Raw genomic sequence first — 25,112 nt, 5'->3', positions numbered from 1 at the left:
TATTATTATTATTATTATTTATGTGATTTATGGTCGTATGGTAATACAGATTATTGCATTAATTGATAATAACTCTTATAATTATTATTAAAATGAAGAAATAAAAACAAATCGATTAAGATTTGAATTTTAATCAAATCAATTAAAATTTAAATTTTAATTTTGCCTTTCTGAAATAATACAAATGGTTAAATTTAAGGCCAAAATAGTTTCCTGCATTTAATCATAATTTGTATTACAAACAAAAAATAGGAGATGGCTTTATTATAATTGTTAATAAATTGTTAACAAATAACAATGACATTCGTAGTAAAATTTTTGATAATTTCATCTTTTAAGTCTTTCAAAATTAATTTTTAATTCCATAAATTGTATCGTTTTTAAATTTTAATGATAGTCCAAAAATGGATGCAATTAGAAAAGAAATTTTTCTGGAGAAATTATCATATAGAAATTATCATTTGAAAATATCATTTAAAATTTCCAAGCAAAAAAAAAAGAAAAATGAATATAATTAAAAAAAAGGATGCAATTTCTTTAGTAATAAAAAGAAGAAATAATATTAAATATATATAAAAAATAAATATCAAAAAAAAAAAAAAATTTAAACGCGAAATAATTACCGTTGCAAATTCAAGCAAAGATCAAAAATTTTTCAGCGATTAAAAGTTGTAGTTTGTAGTTTAATTAATTAAACAAAAGACTAAAGATTAGTTACTTTTCCTATAAACCAGTTTGTTTCATTTCAGCTAAATTATTATTCGTTCATATACAAAAGCAAATACGAAAAAAGAAAGCTGAAAATTATATTAATTATAATATATTAATTATTGTATTAGTTTTGATTTTAATTTAGCAAACCTTTTTGAAAATATTTTTCGTCTAATTTCAAACCACAACTTTTAATCACAACGTTATGTAGCCAATGTAAACAAAAAATTATTGTTAAAACAGGAATTAAATTTAAAAGTTACTCATCAATATGAGACAGAACTGGAATTCAAACTAAGAAATCAAAATGTATTGAGACAAATTTGAAATTAAGTTTGAAACATGATTAATGAAGTACAAAATTTCAGTTATATTTCCATTACTACTGAGTGAATTGATAAAAAAGATGATTTAGATCCAGATCAGTATTCATTATTGGAATTGAATAACTAATTAGTTTTATATTTAGAACTAATTATTTTAAATAATTTGATAAATGCTTTGGAAACATAGGCGCACCATGTTGTTCTTAATATTTCAGGAATTACTGAAGCATTGAATTTATAAAAGTAAGATTTGAATAAATATAAATCGAACTTTTTAATGAACTTGAGTTAATCAACCTTTTGACCTTTCAAAAAATCAACCTTTTGACCTTTCAAAAAATCAACCTTTTGACCTTCCATTTTCCCTTTTATGCTGCAAGTGTTTCTTTTGTTTTTCGAGAAAATAATAGTAGTAATCAGGATAGAAAAAATTTACTTTTATTTACTTAGCTTATTTACTCAACCAAATTTACAGATCAGAACTTCATTCTACATAAACAAAAATAAAAACAAAGAAAGATTCTAATTAAAATGACTAATTACTAGTTAGTAACTTATGATAAGTAAAAAAAAAATCAAAGAATGCTTATAACATTTTCCACTGATTGTTTATATTTATGTCAAAATAATTTAATTATCATAGCAATTATCATATTATTGTTAGTATCGTAATTATTTTAAATATTATATTGTCTAAATTCTGATATAATGGCACTTCATTATCAATGATATTATTATTATCACACTGATAATTCCTACCATCTCATACTTATCATTAATTATAATCATTATGCTAAGAGTTTACATTAGCTGATAAGTTGGTATTATTGTTCAGTAAGTCGTAAAATCGTTATTATTGTTCATTAAGTCATAAAATCGCTATTATTGTTCATTAAACCATAAAATCGTTATTATTGTTCATTAAGTCATAAAATCGTTATTATTGTTCGGTAAGTCAATAAAATCGTTATTATTGTTCGGTAAGTCATAAAATCGTTATTATTGTTCATTAAGTCATAAAATCGTTATTATTGTTCAGTAAGTCATAAAATCGTTATTATTGTTCGGTAAGTCATAAAATCGTTATTATTGTTCAGTAAGTCATAAAATCGTAAGGACAAAATTTTCCAACAAAATCAGCAAATTATTTCAAACTTACTGATTTCTTTTGAATTTGCATTATCTTTCAGAGAATTGATAAGATTTTGAATATCAGATAGTCTTCGCATATTATAATTTTAAAATTGAAATGATAAGAGAGAGAGAGAGAGAGAGGGACAGACAGGAAGATGGGAAGGAAGGGACAGTAGGAGAGAGAGAAAAGAAAGAAGAGAAAAAAGGCAGAAGAAAAAAGTTTATTTAGCGAAACAAGGATTTACATCATTTTTTGACAAAAAGAAAGCAATTTAAACAATGTGGAAAGTGCAGAAGTGAATTAGAGAAATAGATAGTAGCAACGATAATGATGATAATAATGATGATATTGATAGTGATAATAATGATAATGATGAACTGAACAGCAAGAAATAAAATTTCGTAAGTATTTCCGGCTAATAATGATTGTAGCAATAGAAATTATCAAATGGCAAAAGAAAAGAAAGGAAAGAATTTTTTTTTTTTTTGAAGAAAAATTTTTGGAAATGATAAGAAAAACGAAAAACTGGTTCTTTTTTTTTTTTTTTTTTTTTTTTGTTGAGAAATTATCAAAATGAAATTAATGTTTAACGTCGATCACTGATAAATGAAAGACAAAAATTGGACAGGAAAAATCATTTCCGTCCAATCATCTTCTTCCATCTCCTCCTTTTTTCTATCAAATAGATTAAAATGATTTCTACCCGGATATACTATTGGAAAAAAAAAAAGAGAGAGAGAGAGGTGAAAAGTAATAAATAGCAGGTAACGAAGAAAATTAATTCAGTTCATCCATTTCTGATGATGATAGTTTTATGAAATGATTAAATTTTTTTTTTTTTCTTTCAATTAATTCATTAAAATTTACACTTTAATATTCGAAATATATCTTTCAAAAATTGCTACAGTTTTATTTAGTTATAATCATTTGTTATTAAAATTTTTGTATTACTTTAATAAAATTCAAGTTTAATCTAGGTTTCATTGCTTACAATGTTTTTCGATATAAGAATTCAAATATATTTTTTATAGTTTACAAAAATTTTTAATTTTAAATTAATACAATTTTGTTTAATTGCAGTTTTTTTTTGTATTAAAATTTATTTTTGTCAACAAAATATTAATATATTTATTGTGCAATATAAATAGATGTTTCGCAGCAAAAAATGACATATTTTTACCAAAATTTGTCACTGATATACGTACATTTGCGCATTTATAAATAGTTTTGTCAATTTGAAAATTTAGTTTCAGCGAAATCAAAAAAAATATTTGTAAATCAACAAAACGATGAATAATTATAGCATTGCCTTATTTACGATATGTTTTACTGGTAAGATTTTTTTTTTTTTGTTCACTTCTTATTCCTTTACAATTCATAACTTAGAATTCTTTAGTCAGGATAACAAAATAATAGAATATTTGAAAAAAATTTATTCAATCATGCTTTATTCAATGTTTTTTTTTAAAACACATTCAAAAACGCAACTTATCCATGAATAATTGATTAATTAATTAATTTGATCTTGTATAGTGATATAATTTTATTTATTTAGTAAACAATTAATATTCCGAGAAACAAATTTTTTTTTGTTCATATAAATAATAAAAAAAATCTAAATTTGTTATTTAAAATATTTATTTAAATTGTTATTTAAATATTCATATATGGGAGTAAAGTAAAGTTATGTACATGGATTAAATTTCATGTCCACAATTTAAATAATTCAACTTTTATTATTAAATGAAAAGTCAGTACTCCGTTGTCATGCTTTTATCAGCTAGAACTTATCACATGTCACACTGATACTAAAAAAAAACAGTTATTCCGGAAGTGACATCCGGAAGGTCAAATTTAAATAATCAAATTTTATAATAAATCATTTTTATTGGACATTTATGAAACATGTCATTCAATATTTTCACTATTTTATTTCTGTTAATAAAACACTTTGCACTTTTTCATTATAATTTTTTTTTTGAATGACTGATTGTAAAAATTGCCAAAGAATAAAAATAAAAATTGGAAAATTTTTGAAAAATCGATTAGTGAATTATTTTCAGTTGCATTATGCGCTATATGTGATGAAGGATGGCGATTTTCACCACATTCCAAAAAATGTTATAAATTTTTTCCTAAAAAAATAACTTGGACTGAAGCTGAATTTCATTGTCTAATACAAAATGGACATCAATTATCAGTACATAATTCGAGAGAGAATCGATTTGCTAAAGGTAATACATTTGTTTATTTTTTCGTTTTTATTTATTTATAATATTGATAAAATAATTTATAAACCAATCTGAAATACAATACTTGTAAAATAATATAACTACAAAATAATCTTTTTTTTTTTTTAATTTTTCATTTTCATCTACTTTTTTAATTTTTCATTTCCATTTGAAATGAATTAGAAATAAGATCGATAATGAAAATTCAGATTAACGTCATAATTTTAAAAAATGAAAAAAATAAAAACAAAATTAGTGAGAAAACTTCAAAATTTTCAAACTAAAATTATTTCAATTGACAAATATATCATTTCCCATTGATATAATCCCACATTTAAATTTGATTGTAAGATTAAAAATGTTAATTTGATTTTAACTGTTAATTATTTTAGAAATAGCTCGTGATGCGCCTGAAGTTTGGCTTGGTAGTGCAAAATTTGGAAGGACAGCTCAATTTGAATGGTCTGATAAAACACCATTCAATTTTAAAGGCTGGAAAAATGGTTATTTTCAAATTATTTATCGTTTAAAAGTTTTTATTCACCATAATTAATAAATATAATAAATTCGAAAGTTTTTTTTTTTTTTTTTTTTTTTAATATATTTCATAAAGTCTTTGCAAATTTTTTTTATTCTTCATAGTCAAAAAAATGGTTGAATTTTTTATGAATTAATAATTAATATCTAATAGTTTTATCTTATTTATCATGTGATTAATACTGCTTTGAGCGTTAGCTTATAATTTACTAATTTGAATTTATTTTGTAAAAATCAATGTGTCTTTTCTTAATTTGAACTGTAAAAAATTAAAAAAAAAACCTGAATTAAAATATTGGTAAAACTTTTAGGTCAAATACCAGTAAGTAAATTAATTAGGCCATGCACAAAAATGAATGTCACAAGCGGTGAATGGTTTCAAAGTTGTTGTCGAATAGTTGCGCCATACATTTGCCAAAAAGATTCGCAACCTAACAAATCTTATACTAGCAATATACAGGTAACAAATTAATTATCTCAAAATTTTAAATAAATTTTTTAAATTTTTTGGCACAAAAAAAGTTTACAATTGTAAATGCTACAAAAAAAGAAAAAACTATCAATTCTATAATTTTTTACATTATAGAATTATGAGATGTGTATTAATTATGAAAGTTAAGAAAGTATGCGTTTATTTCATTTAAGAAGGTAGCAAATTAATTATCACAGAATTTTTGATATTCAAACTTTAAGAAATGATATTTAAGTGATAATACTTTATCACAGTATAATTTATAATATAATTCTGTTGCAGAAGAGCTATGATACGATTCGGACGAATGACAAATATTCTATTGTAAATCAACAATGGCGATTTTTAGTACGGAAATAATAATAATAATAATAATAGTAATAATAACAATATTAATAACATATTAGTAATAATAATAATAATAATATTAATAACATATCAGTAGTAATAATAATAATAATAATGACATATATTATTAGTTGATTTATTTTTTCTTTTATGTCTAAAAATTTGCTTCATGCTTTAATTCACTACTGCATGATTAATTTATCATTTCTTTTTCAGCCAAATTTATTAGCCCAAATCAAATTAATTTCAGCCTAAATTAATCAGCATAAATTTTTATCAAATATTAGTACAATTGGAAACAAAAATCAAATTACAAAAATTTATGAACAAATTCTAGCAAAATGAAAGAAAAAACAAATAATGGAAGTAGAAATTAACAAAAGCTATTAATTATATTGTTAAAATTAGCAATAAAACTATTTCATATGATATAGCTGAAAATGAAACTTTTAAATTTTCTATTCTTTAATAATTTATTTTGCTAGCAATTTTATAACATATCATTCAATTAATAATTAGTAACGGGTTTTTTCTTCTTTTCTTCGGTTGCCATATTATTTGACAAAATAAATGTACCATAAAATATTATATATCTTTTCTTGATTTTTCTAAATTTTGTGCACGCTGAAAGCTCTTTTTTTCTTAATGCAATTTTAATTTAGCAGTGAAATTGTTAAGTCCTTTTAATAATTTTATTATTTGTTATGTTTGTATTTTTGTTTTATTACTTAATAGTTATATACGATAAACATATTACTTAGAAAGAAAATGAATATATATGTGTATAACACAATGTTTTGTTTTATATATATAATATAAACAATAATATTGATATGATAATATTTGATAATATTATTTATTTTTTTTAGGTGCCTTACTTAGTTAAATAGTGTTGACAACTAATATTTTTACTGTTATACTGGTTACATGTATATTTGTTATCGTTTTTCCAATTTTCATTCTTGTGTCTGTATTTGGATTTGTTTACTTAATGGATATATATTATATTTAAAGGATCTGACATTTTCGTCTTTGTTGTACTAATTATTATGACGAAATGAAATGCTTAAATAAGCCATTATCACCGTATGCTTCGTTTTTAGCTTAGCTTCATTAGCTTCGAGAATGAAAATTTGTGTATTAATCTATGTTTGTTACAAATGCGCCAGTGGCTAAAAAGGACACTATGAGATAAGTCAAATTATGTTGCAAAAAATGCAAAGAAAAGTCTCATCGGATTCAGTTCTTAATGCTTGTCCTTCCGTCATGACACTTAACGATATTCATTTTCAAAGACGGCGACGTCCTTATGGGTGACAGTTTTCATGTGTTCTGATTTGAGGTCGGGATGGACTACTGATGTAGTCAATATAACTTTGGCCAAGAGATTTCTTCAATGATTGTTAGCACCTGTTTTTTGGGATATATCTACTACAGTGTGCTGACTGATCATATAGCAAAATCTTAGGGAGAGGATATCTGTCCTCAAGACTGACTTGCTAAATAAGGATTCATATCCTAAAGTAGGAAAACTTCAATAGTGTGGTCAATTGCTTGTTAGCGTAATGAACTATTAAAGGAGATGGTGACAAGTGGTGACAGAAAACCATGATTAGAATCGATATAGAGAGTAGACGATGAACAGCTCTGTAAACATTGATGGTACTTCTATTAATCAAAAACTGCATTGGCTCTTTGATAAAAATGCTTCTGCAGTAGTAGATACCATTCTAAGTGCATAATAGCTTATGGAAATTAAATAATTGACCTCTGCTTTCAGATTTCACATGGAATTCCATCAAGCCTAGATGTTTTGGCTGTTATGTGGATTTGAGAGTTGTTTTGCAAATTTTTTTTCACCGATTATTATATGTTATCTTTAATTAATAGGTCTTCACTTGGACTGAAGAGAAATTGAAAGTGTCCAGCTATCAGTTCAGAATGAAAATGAAAATGAGTTGAGTGGAAGCTTTGTACCTTACCTGTCGTGAAATGGGGTCTGATTTGAGTAATTTATAGAGCCAAATAGGGAGTACTTTGTGAAGTAGCAATGTTTAACAGTAATCTTAATTTTATTGAGATAAAATTATCATTAATCGAAATTATTATTAGAAAAATTGAGGAAGTACATCTGAGGGAGAGGAGAGAGTGTACAACTTCCGAAGTGCAATCGAGAAAAACTACCTTCATTCCTCTATTTAACTTGTAGAATAGGAGTGGTTTATAACCAAGCACTGATTACCGTATGTAAAGAGCTTCCGTTCCGGATAATCTTTACTCTCTCATTACATCAATTACTCATAAGACTGAATGTCAAAATAGCAGACTCTTACAATTTTTAGATGTTAAAAGTTAAGTCTAAGTTTGGCTGTTAGGTTCGAAAATCTTAGTAATAAAATTGGGAGCAATTTTCAACATCTTTGTGAATACAGTAGAATTCCAAACAATTTAGATGAGTTTTAGATAAAGAATTTCTTAACTGAAACATTTATCTAAGAATTATTCAAATAAGACAATCTTTAGTCTTATGAATTCAACACAAATTTATTTCGACATATTCGATTCTTTCTTCAGGTAGTTATTCAATGCATTTCAGAACTCTCTAGAGCCTTCTGCAATTAGAATTCATGTTAGAATATTACTGACTCATCATCTGTTCTTGATGTTCCGAAATATCTATAAAGCTTGCAGTATGTAAGGTTGCTTTTCTTGCAAGACGGGTAGGTGAGCAAAGAGTTCAGAGTACCTGGACTTCTAGGTCCTTTGAATTCCTTTGATGAGCACTCTAGGCATTTTATGGTGAACTAAAGGATGCTATTTTTAATTTGCAAGTTTGGGCCATAGCAGCGAAATATTGAGGTAGTAGGTCGATCTGTTAGATGAATAACTTTAAAGGGTTAAATGAGTTCCATCTGCCCGCATCCGAAATTGTCACTGTTTAAAATGACTGCCCAAGGGCTGCTGGTTAGTCCATTCTGCCCGACACGGTCGTAAACATATTACATATATTTGATAACTGTTTTGTTTGCATTACTAACTGAAATAATACAAAAATATTTGATTTTATTCATATTAAATGATGAGTAGTAATGTGAAATCAATCTTTGATTATAAATATTGAATTACCATTCTGATTCACATGCAAGGAAGTATTCTTCGGTAATACTGCTGGACAGATTTTCAATGAATTCTTTATGGAGAACTGCTGATGCTACTTTTTACGTTGTCAAAGTGCTGCTGGAAGGGAATACATTGAGTAATCTGTATGTTTGGTTTAGAGTTTAGACTGGGAATTATCTCATTGCAGCAATTCTGAGATTGTTGCTAGTATTGAAAACAAAGGAAAGTTTATTGAAAGACAAATATCTTTGTGTCATTTATGTTCATTGTTTTACATTTGCACCAGCAGAAGCCGCCATAAAGAGACTAATTCTTGTGATCTTATAGCGAGACTGTTCATTTATAGAAATTTATTTGGGTTGGATGTTATTATCGATGTCGTTATTACAGCTGTCTTATTGAGATCCTAATTGCCAAATTCATTGCAGTATTAAGCATTTTATAAGAATAAAGGTTTGACAAATCGAGAACTAAAAGGGAAGAATTGACTCTCTCAGTCTTTCCATCACGATAGAAAGAATTGTTGACAAATTTGACGTCACAAGCCAGGAATGAAAGCATCGGTAAGTAATTCAACCAGATGCATAAACAAGGATGAAAAGCTCATGTTATACCTTATTAGAACGAATTTAAACAAACTTACGCCGATAGATAAATTAGTTTTCGAAAAGATAGAAAATGTTTATGCAGAAGAAATACAAGAATTAAGTAATCAAAATAAGTCGAAATCTTTAGAAAGAAGAGTACTCATGAATAGAAATTTAAAAATAATTGAAAGAATCATTTCCAAGGCAAATATATTAACAAAGAAATGCAAAGAAGCATTACGATCTGTTAAAGACAAAAAAGTTTGCGAGTCGAATGCTTATTCAGTAATTGTCACAAATCGCTTTCTATTCGATCTTTTCTAATTGAAATAGATCGGATACGCTCATTGTGTGAGAAAAATCAGCAAATAATGGATAAAACGCAAAATTAATTAAAAACTTTAATTGAACTAATCAAGAAATTAGTAACGACAAGTAAGAAACCCTCCAGAAATGAAGAAAGGATTTGATGGAAATCATTTGTAAGTCAATTTGAAGATGCAATTGATAAAAGACATTACAGCTATAAATGAATTTGTACACTTAATTGGAGGTTTCAAAGCAGAGACATTAGAATACGTAAGTAACTTACTGTCAATGATTATTGGCTTAGAATACGTAAGTAACTTAGCTGTCAATGATTATTGGCTTAGAATACGTAAGTAACTTAGCTGTCAATGATTATTGGCTTAGAATACGTAACTTAGTTGTAAATGATATTGGCCATGAGAAATTTGAAAAATAGTGGAATTATGCAGTTGCGTTACAGAAATTGGGCAGGATTAGACAAAAATTTGATAAGGGAACTACCGAATATTCTCTCCAAATTAAAAACATTAGAGGAGAACAATGAGATAAATAAGCTGTGGACTACCTTAACTGATAAGCTGCCGGATTATCTCTTTTGCAATCCTGATAAAGGAGAAGTGGACGAAGTCTCGATAATGGAAGTTATAGTAATATTAGAAGGGTAAATAAAAGTTATACAGTTCTAGAAATCACGAAAAAATCCAGCAAATGGAAATTTGAAAGAAAGACATCATGAAATGAGTTTTTAGCTTTCAGAACACAGTCTAAATTTATTTATCAATAAATAAAAATGAATAACTATTTGTGCGACAGCACTCAAACCCTCAGTATATAAGATTATGTAAAACGACCGGAAGAAAGGCAAAAAGTCTTTGGCATTTTCTGCTATTTATCAGTTCAGTTGAATGATAACCGAAAAGTAGTAGCGAGACTAGAAAAGTTAAAGGATTCGAGATGATGCAAGCAATGCTCAAGTTTCATCCAAAGAAAAATACTATTAAATACTTAAATATTAAATATTTCACAGATCAAAACAGTACGCTGTGTCGCGTACTGAGAGAGATGCAGCAAGACGGAAATTCCATCGAGATGGAGAAGCAATCTCAAGAAAAGTCGAAAATAGAAGTAGAATTTGGTTAAGAGGACAAAACATGAAGAAACGATGTTAGTTATTCCATGCGACCGAGAAGGACATTAATGATTTTGGATATGAGAAGCGATTGCAAATTGGTCACTGAAATAATGGCCAACAAATTAGGTCTGTTGTTAGACAAATCTAGTAATTAAGTAAAGATTACAGGTATTGTTAGTAACATTAGGAACTAGAACATCATCGGGAACTATAAAGAATACTCAAACAGATACTACAGAATTGATTATAATCTGGAAATGGGCCAAGATGAAAATGGCAATCAGTAAAATAACGAAGTCTGAAAGATAGATTAGGAGAATGAAGAGAATCATGATAACTCAGTGAACTAATAAAAGGAAAAGTGTAAAGTAGAGATTATTGCAATCGAAGAATTGATGACAAAACAGAGGGAAGCACTGAATGCTTTCAAAGGTTTATACTATAACTAAAGATGAAAAAGGAAGATGTGTGAGATATGGTTCATTCTTAGAGTATTCCATCAATGCATTAGGATTCATTGAAGTTTAAAAGTGTTTGGTATTATTCATGGCACAAATTAGAATGAACAATTGTTGGTCATTAGCATGTACACTTTTATCTTATAGAATTAAACTAATTGTTTGAAATCGCTTTTGTTTTTCCTTTAGTTTTTATTTGCCATCTAAGTTACACAGAGTTACTGAATATGAATATGAATACTAGATATATACGATTTTTATATCTTTAAAAGAAATTAGTATATTTCCAATATTCATATTATTAGGATCAAACCGATTTTTAGTTGGTTTACTCATAGTCAAAGTTTCTCATCAATTATATCAGCTCGAGATACTGTGATATTAGATAAAATTATTGTGCTGAAATTGCTGAACCAAAAATGTTACTAAATAAACAAATTATATTGCACAAATGATATCTTTGCTGTTATATAATAAAACTGTCAGATTGCTTAGATCCAATAGCATAAACTTAAATTTAAACAACACACTGAAAATCACATTCAAATGTAAGTTTTCTTTCATCAAAATTTCTACATCGAAAAATTTTATATTTCTGTATAGATTGCTTATTTTTTTCCATTGTAAAATTTTATTACAGAAAGTTAGTTATTGTTTAGATCAGCTCGATACTTCGGTTAGAAATTAGTAAAGCAGGAAATCACTGAACAAGTTCATGTGGAAATATCGAAAAAGAAATTATAAATTGCGGCATGTTGACATGTGAATTTGATTTAGAGGAAATGAAAACAGAATCAGATTTCCCAGAAAAAAAGAAATCATTTATTGTTGATGCTTGGTTGTTTGAGAAATGATTATTTTTGGAACTGGACCAAATAGTTCAATTGTTGTTTTAAACTTTGGAGAAGACTTTGCTTGCTTTTCAGAAGTTCTTCAAACACAGACTGTTGTTGTTGGAGATCCTGCTGAAGTGAAGGCTGCTTCTGCTGTAGTTGTTGGAGAAGTTGTTGTTGTTGTTGCATAAGTTGTTGGAATTGGACTTGTAGCTGGAGAAGTTGTTGAAGAAGATTAGGTATTTGCTGAGGTTTTAGAAGCATTTGTACAACAAGTTGTTGTTGTTGCTCCACAAGTTGTACTAGAAGTTGTTGTTGCTGGAGGAGCTGCTGAATAAGTAATTGTTGCTGTTCATATTGCTGAAGAAGTTGTTGTTGTAGCTGTAGAAGTTGTTGAAGAAGAGATTGTTGTTCTTGAAGTAATTTTTGATAATAAGGCGGCTGTTGTAGTAATTGAATCAGTAGCACTTTATGTTGAAGCTGTCGAAAGAGTTGTTGCCCCTGTTGTTGAAGTTTTACAGATATATTACGGAGTTGCTGAAGCAGTTGAAGATGTTGTTCTTGCTTCTGAATTTGATTTTTAAGATTATTTTGATCTTGATTTCGAGATTGCTCGTGATTTTGTTCCATTTGTTTTTGAAGGTTAAGCGCTTCTTGATGCAAAGTCGATGGCTGCAGTGTTTGTTTTAGTTGCTGCTGCAAAAATTGTTGAAGAATAGGTTGTTGTTCTTCGAGTAATTTTTGCTGATCAGGTAGTTGTTACAGTAAAGATTGGACAGTTTGTTGTCGTTGAAGAAGTTTCTGAAGAATAACACGCTGCTGGTGCTGAAGTTGGTTCAGAAATGGTTGATGATATTGAAGTTGTTGAAGGATAATCTGCTGTTTATGAAGAAGTTGTTGTATATTTTCACAGCCATACTGATGTTCAAGTTTCTTACTAAATTCCTGCTGCCGTTGAAGACGCTCCTCAAAGTGCGAATGGTTTTGTTGTAGTTGTTCGAGTAGCTGTTGAAGTTGTTGGTGAGGTGCAGGGTTTTGTTTTTTTAGAAGTTCCTGGAGAAGAGACTGTTCATTTTCTATTTGTTCGACAAGTTGCTTTTGTGTGAGAAGTAGTTGAGAAGGTGATTTTTTCTTATTTTCGGTTGACAATGCTGTCATTGTTGTTGAAGAAGAAACTGTTCTTGCTGCTACTGTCTGAGTTAATGTGAAAAAGGTTGTTACTACCGTAATTCCTGGAATTGTTGCCTAAAAAAAAACTAGAAAATAGAAATTACAAAATTAGTGAAAGTGAAAATATTGATTTATAGAAACTCACAAAAAGATACCTTAATCTTCTATGGAACGCATGAAACTAGAGCCTATCTCAGTGGAAAAGATCATAAAAAAATATTTCATTCAAAAAAATCATTCTTATTCAGATGTGAGTTTACTAGAAGTTTTACTGATTGAATCAAGCTATTTCAAGAAATTACTATTTCAGCTGAAACATAGATTCCCAAAAAATTGAAATAAATTTAATACCTTTGTACAAGATGAAAAAGCAATGATAAGAAGGAAAATGATTCCTTTCTTCATTTTCACCATCTCGACTAATCAAATTTGAACTAAAAGAAAGTAATGGACTGTGAATCAAAACAGTAAAAACTTGCATCTTTGATGTTTTCAACTGAGTGTAGCAATTTTAAACATTGACTAACAATCATTCAAATCAACAATACAAGTGTACTATATGGATTACCAAGCACCAAGCAATTTATGAATCGAGAAATCTCGGTCAAATTCTTTTCTTACTTTTTAAGGCAGTGAAATTCTCCCTCCAGAATCGCATAATATTTCTAAAAGGGTTTCATTCTACAAAAGAACCTTCTCCTTATGTAACTTTGAGAAAGTATGAAGAAGCATTAAGTTTTCTAATTTTTGCCCAGTGGGAAAGCCCTGGAATTGTTGTCACACTGAGTAATTTGATTTTTGTTGCAAAATTTAAAGACATTTATGTGTCACTTGTTTCATTCTGCTTCTACAGAATTTTCTAGTTGAAATGGAAATTGAATTGAAGGCTTTGTGTTCCGAAATTATATTTCTCATCCAAAACTTGGGAACAACATGCATTGCTTTCAGAAGATTCACCGCATTATTGTTCTTTCTATTAAAATAGATGAATTTTTTTACAATAAAATAAATTAAAAGAATGCTTTGATTTCTTAGTTTGTTATAATACAAACTTTTCTGATATTGAAAAACGGTTTTTGTCTTTACTCAATGCTTCTGCCTCTTTCTTTACTTTAAAGGTATTACCAAAAACGATTAAACGGGTCGCCCATCAATTTTGGCATATCGGTGACAGACTGTTAAAGGTGAAATAAGGTTGCTAATTCTGAAATAGTGTTGTACATACACATTACATTAGCATTACACAGGTGTTTGCATACTTGCATGCAGTTGAATATTTAAAATTTATTATGGGCAGTTGGGATTTATCAAACTGTGCGTAAGTCACTAATAATTTGGAAATGAAATGGGCGATGTGCTCTACACAAATTGAAAATTTGAAAAAAAGTTATTTGTTTCTTTGAGAAGCTTATTTCATCACTGATCAGTTCTGAACTTTTTCCTTTCTTAATGTACTGTCATTTGAAACATCTTTTTCCGTTTCATTTGCTGAACGACCGATACTTACTACTTGCTCTCCTTTTTTCTTATGCATTCTAGAAAGTTCAGTGATAGTTTGCTTTGTTCCCAGAAGTGCATAATAGCTTATGGAAATTAAATAATTGACCTCTGCTTTCAGATTTCACATGGAATTCCATCAAGCCTAGATGTTTTGGCTGTTATGTGGATTTGAGAGTTGTTTTGCAAATTTTTTTTCACCGATTATTATATGTTATCTTTAATTAATAGGTCTTCACTTGGACTGAAGAGAAATTGAAAGTGTCCAGCTATCAGTTCAGAATGAAAATGAAAATGAGTTGAGTGGAAGCTTTGTACCTTACCTGTCGTGAAATGGGGTCTGATTTGAGTAATTTATAGAGCCAAATAGGGAGTACTTTGTGAAGTAGCAATGTTTAACAGTAATCTTAATTTTATTGAGATAAAATTATCATTAATCGAAATTATTATTAGAAAAATTGAGGAAGTACATCTGAGGGAGAGGAGAGAGTGTACAACTTCCGAAGTGCAATCGAGAAAAACTACCTTCATTCCTCTATTTAACTTGTAGAATAGGAGTGGTTTATAACCAAGCACTGATTACCGTATGTAAAGAGCTTCCGTTCCGGATAATCTTTACTCTCTCATTACATCAATTACTCATAAGACTGAATGTCAAAATAGCAGACTCTTACAATTTTTAGATGTTAAAAGTTAAGTCTAAGTTTGGCTGTCAGGTTCGAAAATCTTAGTAATAAAATTGGGAGCAATTTTCAACATCTTTGTGAATACAGTAGAATTCCAAACAATTTAGATGAGTTTTAGATAAAGAATTTCTTAACTGAAACATTTATCTAAGAATTATTCAAATAAGACAATCTTTAGTCTTATGAATTCACTACAATCAAATTTATTCGATTCTTTCTTCAGGTAGTTATTCTATGCATTTCAGAACTCTCTAGAGCCTTCTGAGGTTAGAATTCATATATTACTGACTCATCATCTGTTCTTGATGTTCCGAAATATCTATGAAGCTTGCAGTATGTAAGGTTGCTTTTCTTGCAAGACGGGTAGGTGAGCAAGGAGTTCAGAGTACCTGGACTTCTAGGTCTTTTGAATTTCTTTGATGAGCACACTAGTCATTTTAAGGATGCTATTTTTAATTTGCAAGTTTGGGCCATAGCAGCGAAATATTGAGGTAGTAAGTCGGTCTGTTAGATGAAAAACTGTAAGAGGTTAGATGAATTTTATCTGCCCGGATCCGAAGTTGGCTGCCCGAGGTTAGTCCGTTCTACTCATCGACACACTTCGACTTTCGATTCTTTAGTTGAAGACTATCTGGCGTGGAGTGAAAGGTACGTAAGTTCCTTTTGCTAGCATACACAAGGAGGAGTCCAATGAGGATATATATATTTGATAATTATTTCATTTGCAACAATATTTAAAATAATACAAAACAAAAATATTGGATAATTTTATTCATATTAAATTGTTAATAGTAGCATAGCAGCAATTTTTAATTGACAATTATCAAATTACCATTTTGATTTGCATACAAGAAAACATTCTTCAGCAGCACTGTTATGATATTTCCGCATTTCATCCAATATTTTGATAAGCTCTATGCGATGCTTTTCTTTTTTAGATTGAATTGTACCTAAAGCTTCAAAAACCTGCAACAATTTAAAGTTATTATTTAATAAAAATTTCCATAAGATTATTTTAAATGATAATAAAATAACTAAATTTGAAATTTGTTACGCATGAAAGGAAGGGTTATTAATATGTCATCCATTTGATCTAATAATATTTAAATAATAGTAATAATCATACTCCTTATACTTTGCCTTAATTAAATTTCAATTTAAATGTGAAATATTTGTTTATTTAATTTTATTTCAATAAAAATATTTAAATTCCATTTCTCTAACCTCATCTGATTGTTCCTTAAATTTTGCAATTGCTTTATTGCAACTTTCTTTTTTTTGTTCCGTTGGATTATTCGCATATTCATGTTTTGCAAAATCCATTTCTTGTCGACGTTTGATGAGTTCTTGACGCTGATTATTTAATACTAAGATCATTATTATTTAATAATTACTATTTACGCAAAATATTTTAACAATTTTTTTTCTTCCTTATCAATTATTATTATTTTTTTTTTTGCTTAGGTATCAATAATATAACATTCATTTAATAATTAGCAACTATTTTTCTCTACACAAATTATTCACTAAATAATTATTAATCATTTATGTCGTTCAATTTTTCATTGATATTTTTTTGTTTAACCTAACCGTATTTCTTGGTTTAAAATTTTTGTTTAATTAATTATTCTCATCCATTTATTGTTTTCCAATAATTTTCATTTATTTACCCTATGTATTTGTTGTTAACATCCAAAAATTATTTATTACTTATGCAATAACTTTAATTATTCTATTTCAACATTACTAATATGACAATTAACTTATTGCAGATGACTTTAATGCTAATAATTCCATCATTTGTTACTCAACCCTTTCTTAATAGTTATAATATAATGTCATATTAGAATAATTATAAATCAATGATTGATATAGTAATTAAAAATCAATTATTGGTAATGAATAATAATCTTTATTATTATTCATCATCATTCATCAATATTATTCACTATTAATCGTGATTTCATTTTTCAGTAGAATATTATGATAAATGATTATAGTTAGCATATAATTATTAAACTTATAATTAGCAAATATAAGAAACGCATATCTTACACACATAATCAACATTAATAAATGTTCGAATAAAATGAATAGCTCGACGTCCTCGTTTGCAGTAAGATCGACGTAACTCGGCTAATTTTATGCATGCACGAATGCATGCCTGAAATTATAATTAAACTTGCAAAAGTTCAAAACAAATGCCAAAAATTGTAGAAAAAAGCAAAATGCAAAATTATTATTATTATTATTATTATTATTATTATTATTATTATTATTATTATTGAAATATCTTTTTCTCTCTGTTCTAATTGAAGAACTACTAACGAGCAGTAAATAGCATTAAGTTTAAAATTAAAGCTCAATTAGTTATGAACACTTATGCTATATTGATTTCCTTTTTATCGTATTTTAAAATTTTCTTTGCTGAATTTATAAATTATTTTTTTGTAACTATACGAAAAATATTTTTGATTTTCACTAAATTATTAAGTTATCAAAAGTGCATCTAGCATATGTAATGATAAATAAACTTTAGTGGCATAATTAAGTTTAAAATTTTTGACATATCTAATAATTAATAATGGTAATTATAATTATATATGATTCTGTTAATTATTTTAGATTATAGAAACCTCAAGTGCTGGAATATGAGCTGAAAAATTTTCTCTCATTGCTTCTAATGAAACGCTTAATAATTCCGTAGGATCTTGATTTAATGGACATTCAAATTCCATTTTTGATTCTGCTTCAGGTACTAATTTCGGATTTTGTTGCAACACATGCATAATGCTTTCTGCTAATTTGCATAACATTTCCTTAATTAATAATACTGAAGGCAATATTTTAGCCTAAATCTGCGTTTTTCTTTTTTTTTTTTTTTTTGTTTTTTAACGAAAATATATTTTCGAATTTAGCTAAGCTAAAATGATTATGTAGATATTGATTAATTATGATAAGAATTAATTTTTATATGGATAAATGGAAAAACCATTCAAAATTGCTTAAATTAGCATACAAATATTAAGCATACAAATATATATATATATCTAATATTAAGTTACTAAGCAAAATAAAAAAAAAAAATATTTTTAAATTTTTTTGAAAAAAATGAAAAGTTCGGTGAACATTCTTTGAATTAGTCATTCGTAATTGATACATTATGGTAATTAGTAAGTACATCATTTTATGTTATATGAATCAGATAAAGTTATTGCTGAAAGTTTTTTTACCTTATAAGTGTCTGCATCTTTCACTTGATTCAAATAATCCGGATTAAGCTCAGAAGTCTTAATGGTACCAACTTTTTCGCCTAATTTCATAAATAGCTTCCGGAATGCACCTCGTCCTTCTGGTTCCGTTAGTGGTGAAGCCATTTCCATTGGTTCTTGAATTTTATTTGTATCCTTATCTGATTGCTTCTTATTTTGGTCATATTTCTTAGTTTCGCTAAAATTAAATTTTTCATTCAAAAAAAAAAAAAAAAATAAATAAATAAATAAATAAAAATTGATAAATTACTAATTTATAAACGATATCAAAATTGGAATTTATCAAAGAATATTTAACAAAAATTTAACGAAAATCATGCAACGTTTATCATAGATCAATTAATTTGAATCAATTTACACCAAATAATGACTCGGAAACCATATCATTCTTCATTTAATTTTAGTAAAAAAGTTACTTCCATTTGATAAAAATTCAAATCATTTGATAATTCAAATCAATTATCATTGACCTTCTTTTTGCTGCCATTCCGAAAGCAACCGAATCGTTTGATGAATTTACGCAAAGTATAAATAATGATAATAACGGTTGTTTAGTTGTATTTATAGTAAAAATTATTTTAACCAAAAAAAAAAAAAAAAATTTATAAAGAAATTTTTAAATGGAATCATTTTTTATTTAAACAAACAAAACGGTTTATCTAGTGTTTTTATTACATTCTGATCAACTAATCATTAATTTCTGTTCATTTTATCATTAAAGCTTAAGCAATCACCAACTAATCAGTGTCACAAATAATTCCTTAGAATTTCTCTTAAAAAGTAGCCTGGATAATGAGATAAATGTTAGGTGTTAAGAGATAAACCGCATGAGCATTAAAGCAATTTCAATAAAAAGAAGAAATAAGAGTTTGTATTTAGTATGCTGAAATATGTTAATTCGAATTTCAAATACTTATTTCGACTTTATAAACTTTAGTTCAAAAAAATGGCTTAATGGATTGGTTTAACAAATTATATGAAAGTTACAATAATAAACCGAAAAGATTGTTTCGAGTAGCAGTACACTGAGGAAAATTTTATTTATTTTATCTACTGATCAAAATTGATGGCAAAATTTTGGAATTTTCTTAAGTCCTTTGCCCACTTCATTTTTAAATCATTAGCGATCCAAATCACAATTTAACAAATTCCAACAATATTGTCAAATATTCAAGTCCTTGTAAATTATTAGTATTTTTGCAAATATCTAATTTAATAATCAGGAAAAAAAAACTGTAGTGATGTTAGCATTTAATTCACACTGCACTTTCATTCAAAATTAGCATCCACCTTCAATAATCGAACATAACCGATTACTATTGTTGAAATGCTCAGACTGGTAAGCAACTTGTATAATTAGTTTTTTTTTTTTTTTTGGTAATGTCTTTCTTTAGAGAAAAGAAAGGAGCAAAAGTTTTGAATAAAGACAAAAAGCTGTTTTTTTAATATCAGCAAAGTTTCTATTATACAATCAGTATGCTTATTTTAATTTTACAAAATAAGAAAACAACCCATTCTTTTAATTTATTTTATTGTGACAAATTCATTCATTTAAATAGAAAGAACAATAATATGGTGAATTTTCTGAAAGCAATGCATGTTGTCCCCAAGTTTTGGATGAAAAATACAATTTCGGAACACAATGCTTTCAATTCAATTCAATTCAACCCATTTCAACTGGAAAATTCTGTAGAAGCAGAATAAAAAAAGTAACACATAAATGTCTTTAAATTTTGCAGCACAACTCAAATTATTCAGGCAACAATTCCAGGGCTTTCCTATGGACAAAAATTAGAAAACTTAATGCTTCTTCAAAGGTGGCATAAGGAGAAGGTTCTTTTGTAGAATGAAACCCTTTTAGAAATATTATGCGATTCTGGAGGGAGGATTTCACTGCCATAGAAAGTAAGAAAAGAATTTGACCGAGATTTCTCGATTCATAAATTGCTTGATGCTTGGCTAATCCAAGTAGTGTACTAATATTGTTGATTTGAATGATTGTTAATTAGTGCTTAAAATTCTATACTCAATTAAAAACTTTAAAAATGCAAGCATTTACTATTTTGATTCGCAGTCAGTTACTTTCTTTTAGTTCAAATTTGATTAATCGAGATGGTGAAAATGAAGAAAGGAATCATTTTCCTTCTTATTATTGCTTTTTCATCTTGTACAAAGGTATTAAATTTGTTTCAATTTTTTGAAAAACAATCTGAAATAGGCTCTGGTTTCACGTTCCGTAGGAAATCAAACTGCCTTTTTGTGAGCTTCTTTAAATGAACATTTTTATTATCACAAATTTTGTAATTTTTATCTTCCAGTTTCGTTTTTTTAGGCAACAACTCCGGGAATTACGGTAGTAACAACAGCCTTTTTCACATTAACTCAGACAGTAGCAGCAAGAACAGTTTCTTCTTCAACAACAGTGACAGCATTGTCAACCGAAAATAAGGAAAAATCTTCTCAACTACTTCTCATACAACAGCAACTTGTCCAACAGACAGAAAACGAGCAATCTTTTCTCTACCTTCTGGAACAACAAGATCCTGTGCCTCACCAACTTCAACAACAACAACAACTTCAAGAACTACAACATAAGCAGCCGCACCTTCAGCATCTTCTCCAACAACAACAACAACTTCTTCAGCAACTTATACAACACCAACATAAGCATAACTGTAAACAACAAATACAAAGTCTTCTTCAACAACAGCATAGTATCCTTCAACAACTTCAGCATCATCAACCATTTCTGAATCAACTTCAGCACCAACAACGTGTCATTCTTCAGCAACTTCTTCAGCGACAAAAAATTGTCCAATATCTACTGCATCAATTGCCTCATCAACAACAATTATTTCAAAAACAACAACCTATTCTTCAACAATTTTTGCAACAGCAATTGCTTGCTGTCCAGCAAATGCTTACTGTTCAACAACAAATGCAACAAAATCTCCAGCAGTTTGAACATCATAATCATCATGATCATCAAATTCAACAGCAACAACAACTTATTCAACTGCTTCAACAACACCAAACTGTATTAAAGCAACTTCAACAACAGAAACAATTACTTCTTCAGCAGCTTCAACATCAAGTGCAAATACTTCAGCGACTGCAACAGCAACAACCTTTTGATCAGAAACTTCAAAAACAACAATCTCTTCTTCAACAACTTCTACAGCTACAACAGCTCCTTCTTCAGCAATTCCAACAACAACAACCACTTATTCAGCAGCTCCTCCAACAACAACAACTTCTTGTGCAACTTGTACAACAACAACAGCAACTGCTTCTACAAATGCTCCAGCAACCTCAGCAAATACCTAATCTCCTTGAAGAACTTCTCCAGCTACAAGTCCAATTCCAACAACTTGTGCAACAACAGCAACAACTTCTCCAACAACTCCTGCAAAAGCAACCTTCACTTCAGCAACTTCTTCAACGACAACAGCCTGTCGTTGGAGAACTTCTGAAAAGCAAACAAAGTCTTCTCCAAAAGTTACAACAGCAATTGCATTATTTCCTTCAATTCCAGAAATAATCATTTCTCAAACAACCAAGCATCAACAATAAATGATTCTTTTTCTTTTTTTCGTGAGATATCTGATTTCTATATTTTCATTTTCTCCAAACTCACCATGTCAACACACACAACATCACTTACAATTTCTTTATCGAAATTTCAACAAGAACTTTCTCAATAATTTTTTTTTTTCAGTAATTCCCAGCCAAAACAGTATCTACTTGATCTAAACAATCATTAACTTTAGAAATAATATTGCACAGTGGAAACAAACCTGTGGAACTACTATTATCTGCGCAAAAAATTTTCCGATATGTAAATTTTGATGAATACAAATCAATTTTGCTTCATGGAAATTATGTTATTTTAACTATTATTTTTCCGTTTTAATGTTCAATACCATATCATAGATATCTATTATAGCGTTGAATTATTCGCTGATAACGTATTCGATAGAGATAAGACATTAAACAAAACAATAAAACATGAAAATAAGAGAATAATAAAGCATTTACGAAGTGATTGTAATTAGACAGCACTAACACGGAAATATAGTGACGTCTAATTCAAGGTAAAGTACTCCAAGGTAAAGCAGAAGAAAGCTCAATAGACTGTGTTGCAAAATTATATATACTCAACTCTTTGCTGACTTTTGTAGTTATCCATATTATCACTTCCTGAAATGTTGGTGCTTAGACTGTCACAGATGTCCAAGTTATTACTTCCCAGAAGTTAGTGTTGTTACCTTTTCCTTTTCTTCACTTTTATTACTTTATTAATACATATTCCCACTTTGTAATAATTAATGATATTATTGAAATGTTAAAATCAACTCGGAAGCAATGCATTCTTTTTGCCATTCTGATATTTTGCTGTCATTTATGAAATCAGAAACAATTTATAGCGATAATTTCACGCCCACTTTAAAATCTGCAAATATTTCACTTTTTAAACTATTAAACTATTTTCAAAGTGATACTAAAACGTTTCTCATATTTGAATTTTCAGTCTTTTGGACTTTAAAAAGAAATTAATTTGTGTGCAAAGTTTAATCAAAAACCTTCAGTGATATCAAATTCATCGATATAATCCATCAACTGATCTATTTTGCTATCCATTAGTTTAATTAAATTTTCCATTGCAAAATTAGGCAATATCCCATGCAACGATAGAAATAATTGTATAATCTAAGAGTGAAAGAAATTTTGCTAATGCACAATTTATTATTGATTGCAGTGATATTAATAATCAAAATAAATAATAGTTTTTACTGATAAGATAAGTTATCTGAATTGCATTTCGACTTAGTTTAGTATACGACATTGCAATAAGACTAAAACTTGTTTTTAGGTATTTTTCCTGCAATCTAAGAGTATTATTTGAAATTGAACCAAAATATTTCATCCTGTCTCTATCGATTTCTGAAGCAACTAAAGGCAATAATAAGAAATTAATTATGGACAGTATGATCGATCTCATTTTTTGATCTGAAATATTCATTGGTTAGCAGGTCATTCCTACTTGTTAATAATTAGTTTGTTCAAATATTTCCAGTGATGAATTATGAATGCTTCATTCTTAAATAGAATTACGCAAATTTTTTGAATTATGTTCAGAACAAAAGTTATGAAAAGAACAATAATAAATGACAGAGAGCATAAAATACTGAGAAAGACAAAAAAAAGTTACCAATATAAGGAGAAAACGAATCTTATCAGCAATGCTTGTGCTTATCACAAATTTTTTTAATGTATGTGACCAAAACATCACTGCTTGGCAAAAGATTAAAGGACAAATCGATTGCTTCAATTATAGAATTGAACTGTCACAGTTCTTTTGGGACATCAGTTTTGCAATCATTAAAGATTTTTAGTTTCGATAACTGAAAATATTCAGTTCATTAGTTTCCAGTGATTGCCAAAATCCCTGAAACTTTCAGCAACCGGATTCGGTATTATTTACGTTGCTATCTTTATCACTGCTATGTGATATATCCATAGCAATTTCTTTTAATCTTCCAACGTTTCTCCTTCATTTTAAAGTGCTAATTTCTGCAAGATAGCACATTTAGTCCTTCATTTTGAGTAATTAGAATTTTAAAATTTGGCATTTAGGCAAATGAATGGAAATATTTACAAAATTGTCTTTCAAATATAATAGAAAGTATTATCATTTGAAAGTTACATTAGAGATGGAGAAAATTCGAACAGTTCCGTTAAAAGAGTATCTTCAGGACGTGAATAAATCATGAATAGATTTTTCACACTGCAACGAGTTAATTCTGACGATAACAGATTGACAGAGTTCATAACATTCAGCCCAGGACTTTGGTCACTCGAGAATGACATAGTCTTGTCCGAATGACCAAGCAAAGAGCGACGAGAAGTACTGCTTCTTCATATGGAGGAGTGAAGAGTACAAAGGGGTTAGATCTCTAACCAAAGCTCATCTCCGGTTGGCTAATCGCAGTCAACGAAAGTTTTCTGCTACAGTCGAATTAGAATAAAGAAACAAAGGCTTCAAAATTGTGTTCAAATTAACTCATTCACATTGAAATATCCGAACCAATCTTACACTGAGGGTATGAACAACCCGAGTTTTCTGGGTTTAATTGCCCACGAAATGCTACGACTTAACATTGACATTGTCGTCCTTAGTGAAATCTGTCTCTCAAAGAAAATCATGCCAGCTGAACACTCTTCTGGTCAGGTAAACCAAGAATTGAACTTTCCCAGCTAGAACTGGTTTCATGATTATACCTCTCT

General features: G+C 28.3%; 4 protein-coding genes across 4 annotated transcripts; 2 read left to right on the top strand and 2 right to left on the bottom strand.

The window, feature by feature from the left end:
• Positions 1-3,461: 3,461 nt before the first annotated feature.
• On the top strand, positions 3,462-5,772 carry Bma-clec-1.1 (Uncharacterized protein; the record flags this gene model as incomplete). The annotated part of the gene is made up of 5 exons (XM_043081405.1): positions 3,462-3,504; positions 4,236-4,406; positions 4,796-4,906; positions 5,252-5,400; positions 5,695-5,772. The coding sequence occupies 5 exons, from the start codon at positions 3,462-3,464 to the stop codon at positions 5,770-5,772; spliced, it is 552 nt and encodes a 183-aa protein (XP_042937339.1).
• Positions 5,773-12,220: 6,448 nt separating this feature from the next.
• Positions 12,221-13,783, bottom strand: Bm17730 (Uncharacterized protein; the record flags this gene model as incomplete). Its single annotated transcript, XM_043081404.1, has 3 exons — positions 12,221-12,895; positions 13,013-13,444; positions 13,721-13,783. The coding sequence occupies 3 exons, from the start codon at positions 13,781-13,783 to the stop codon at positions 12,221-12,223; spliced, it is 1,170 nt and encodes a 389-aa protein (XP_042937338.1).
• Positions 13,784-16,380: 2,597 nt separating this feature from the next.
• On the bottom strand, positions 16,381-19,311 carry Bm8206 (Uncharacterized protein; the record flags this gene model as incomplete). The annotated part of the gene is made up of 6 exons (XM_001897358.2): positions 16,381-16,518; positions 16,777-16,919; positions 17,608-17,716; positions 18,189-18,371; positions 18,786-19,002; positions 19,295-19,311. The coding sequence occupies 6 exons, from the start codon at positions 19,309-19,311 to the stop codon at positions 16,381-16,383; spliced, it is 807 nt and encodes a 268-aa protein (XP_001897393.1).
• Positions 19,312-20,936: 1,625 nt separating this feature from the next.
• Positions 20,937-22,365, top strand: Bm17729 (Uncharacterized protein; the record flags this gene model as incomplete). The annotated part of the gene is made up of 2 exons (XM_001897359.2): positions 20,937-20,999; positions 21,157-22,365. The coding sequence occupies 2 exons, from the start codon at positions 20,937-20,939 to the stop codon at positions 22,363-22,365; spliced, it is 1,272 nt and encodes a 423-aa protein (XP_001897394.1).
• Positions 22,366-25,112: the final 2,747 nt, after the last annotated feature.

This window comes from Brugia malayi, assembly GCF_000002995.4.
Source record: "Brugia malayi strain FR3 genome assembly, contig: Bm_v4_Chr4_scaffold_001, whole genome shotgun sequence".
Classification (NCBI taxonomy): Eukaryota; Metazoa; Nematoda; class Chromadorea; order Rhabditida; family Onchocercidae; genus Brugia; species Brugia malayi.
Note: the sequence above shows the minus strand (reverse complement) of the source record. Positions and strands in the feature narration are given on the sequence as shown.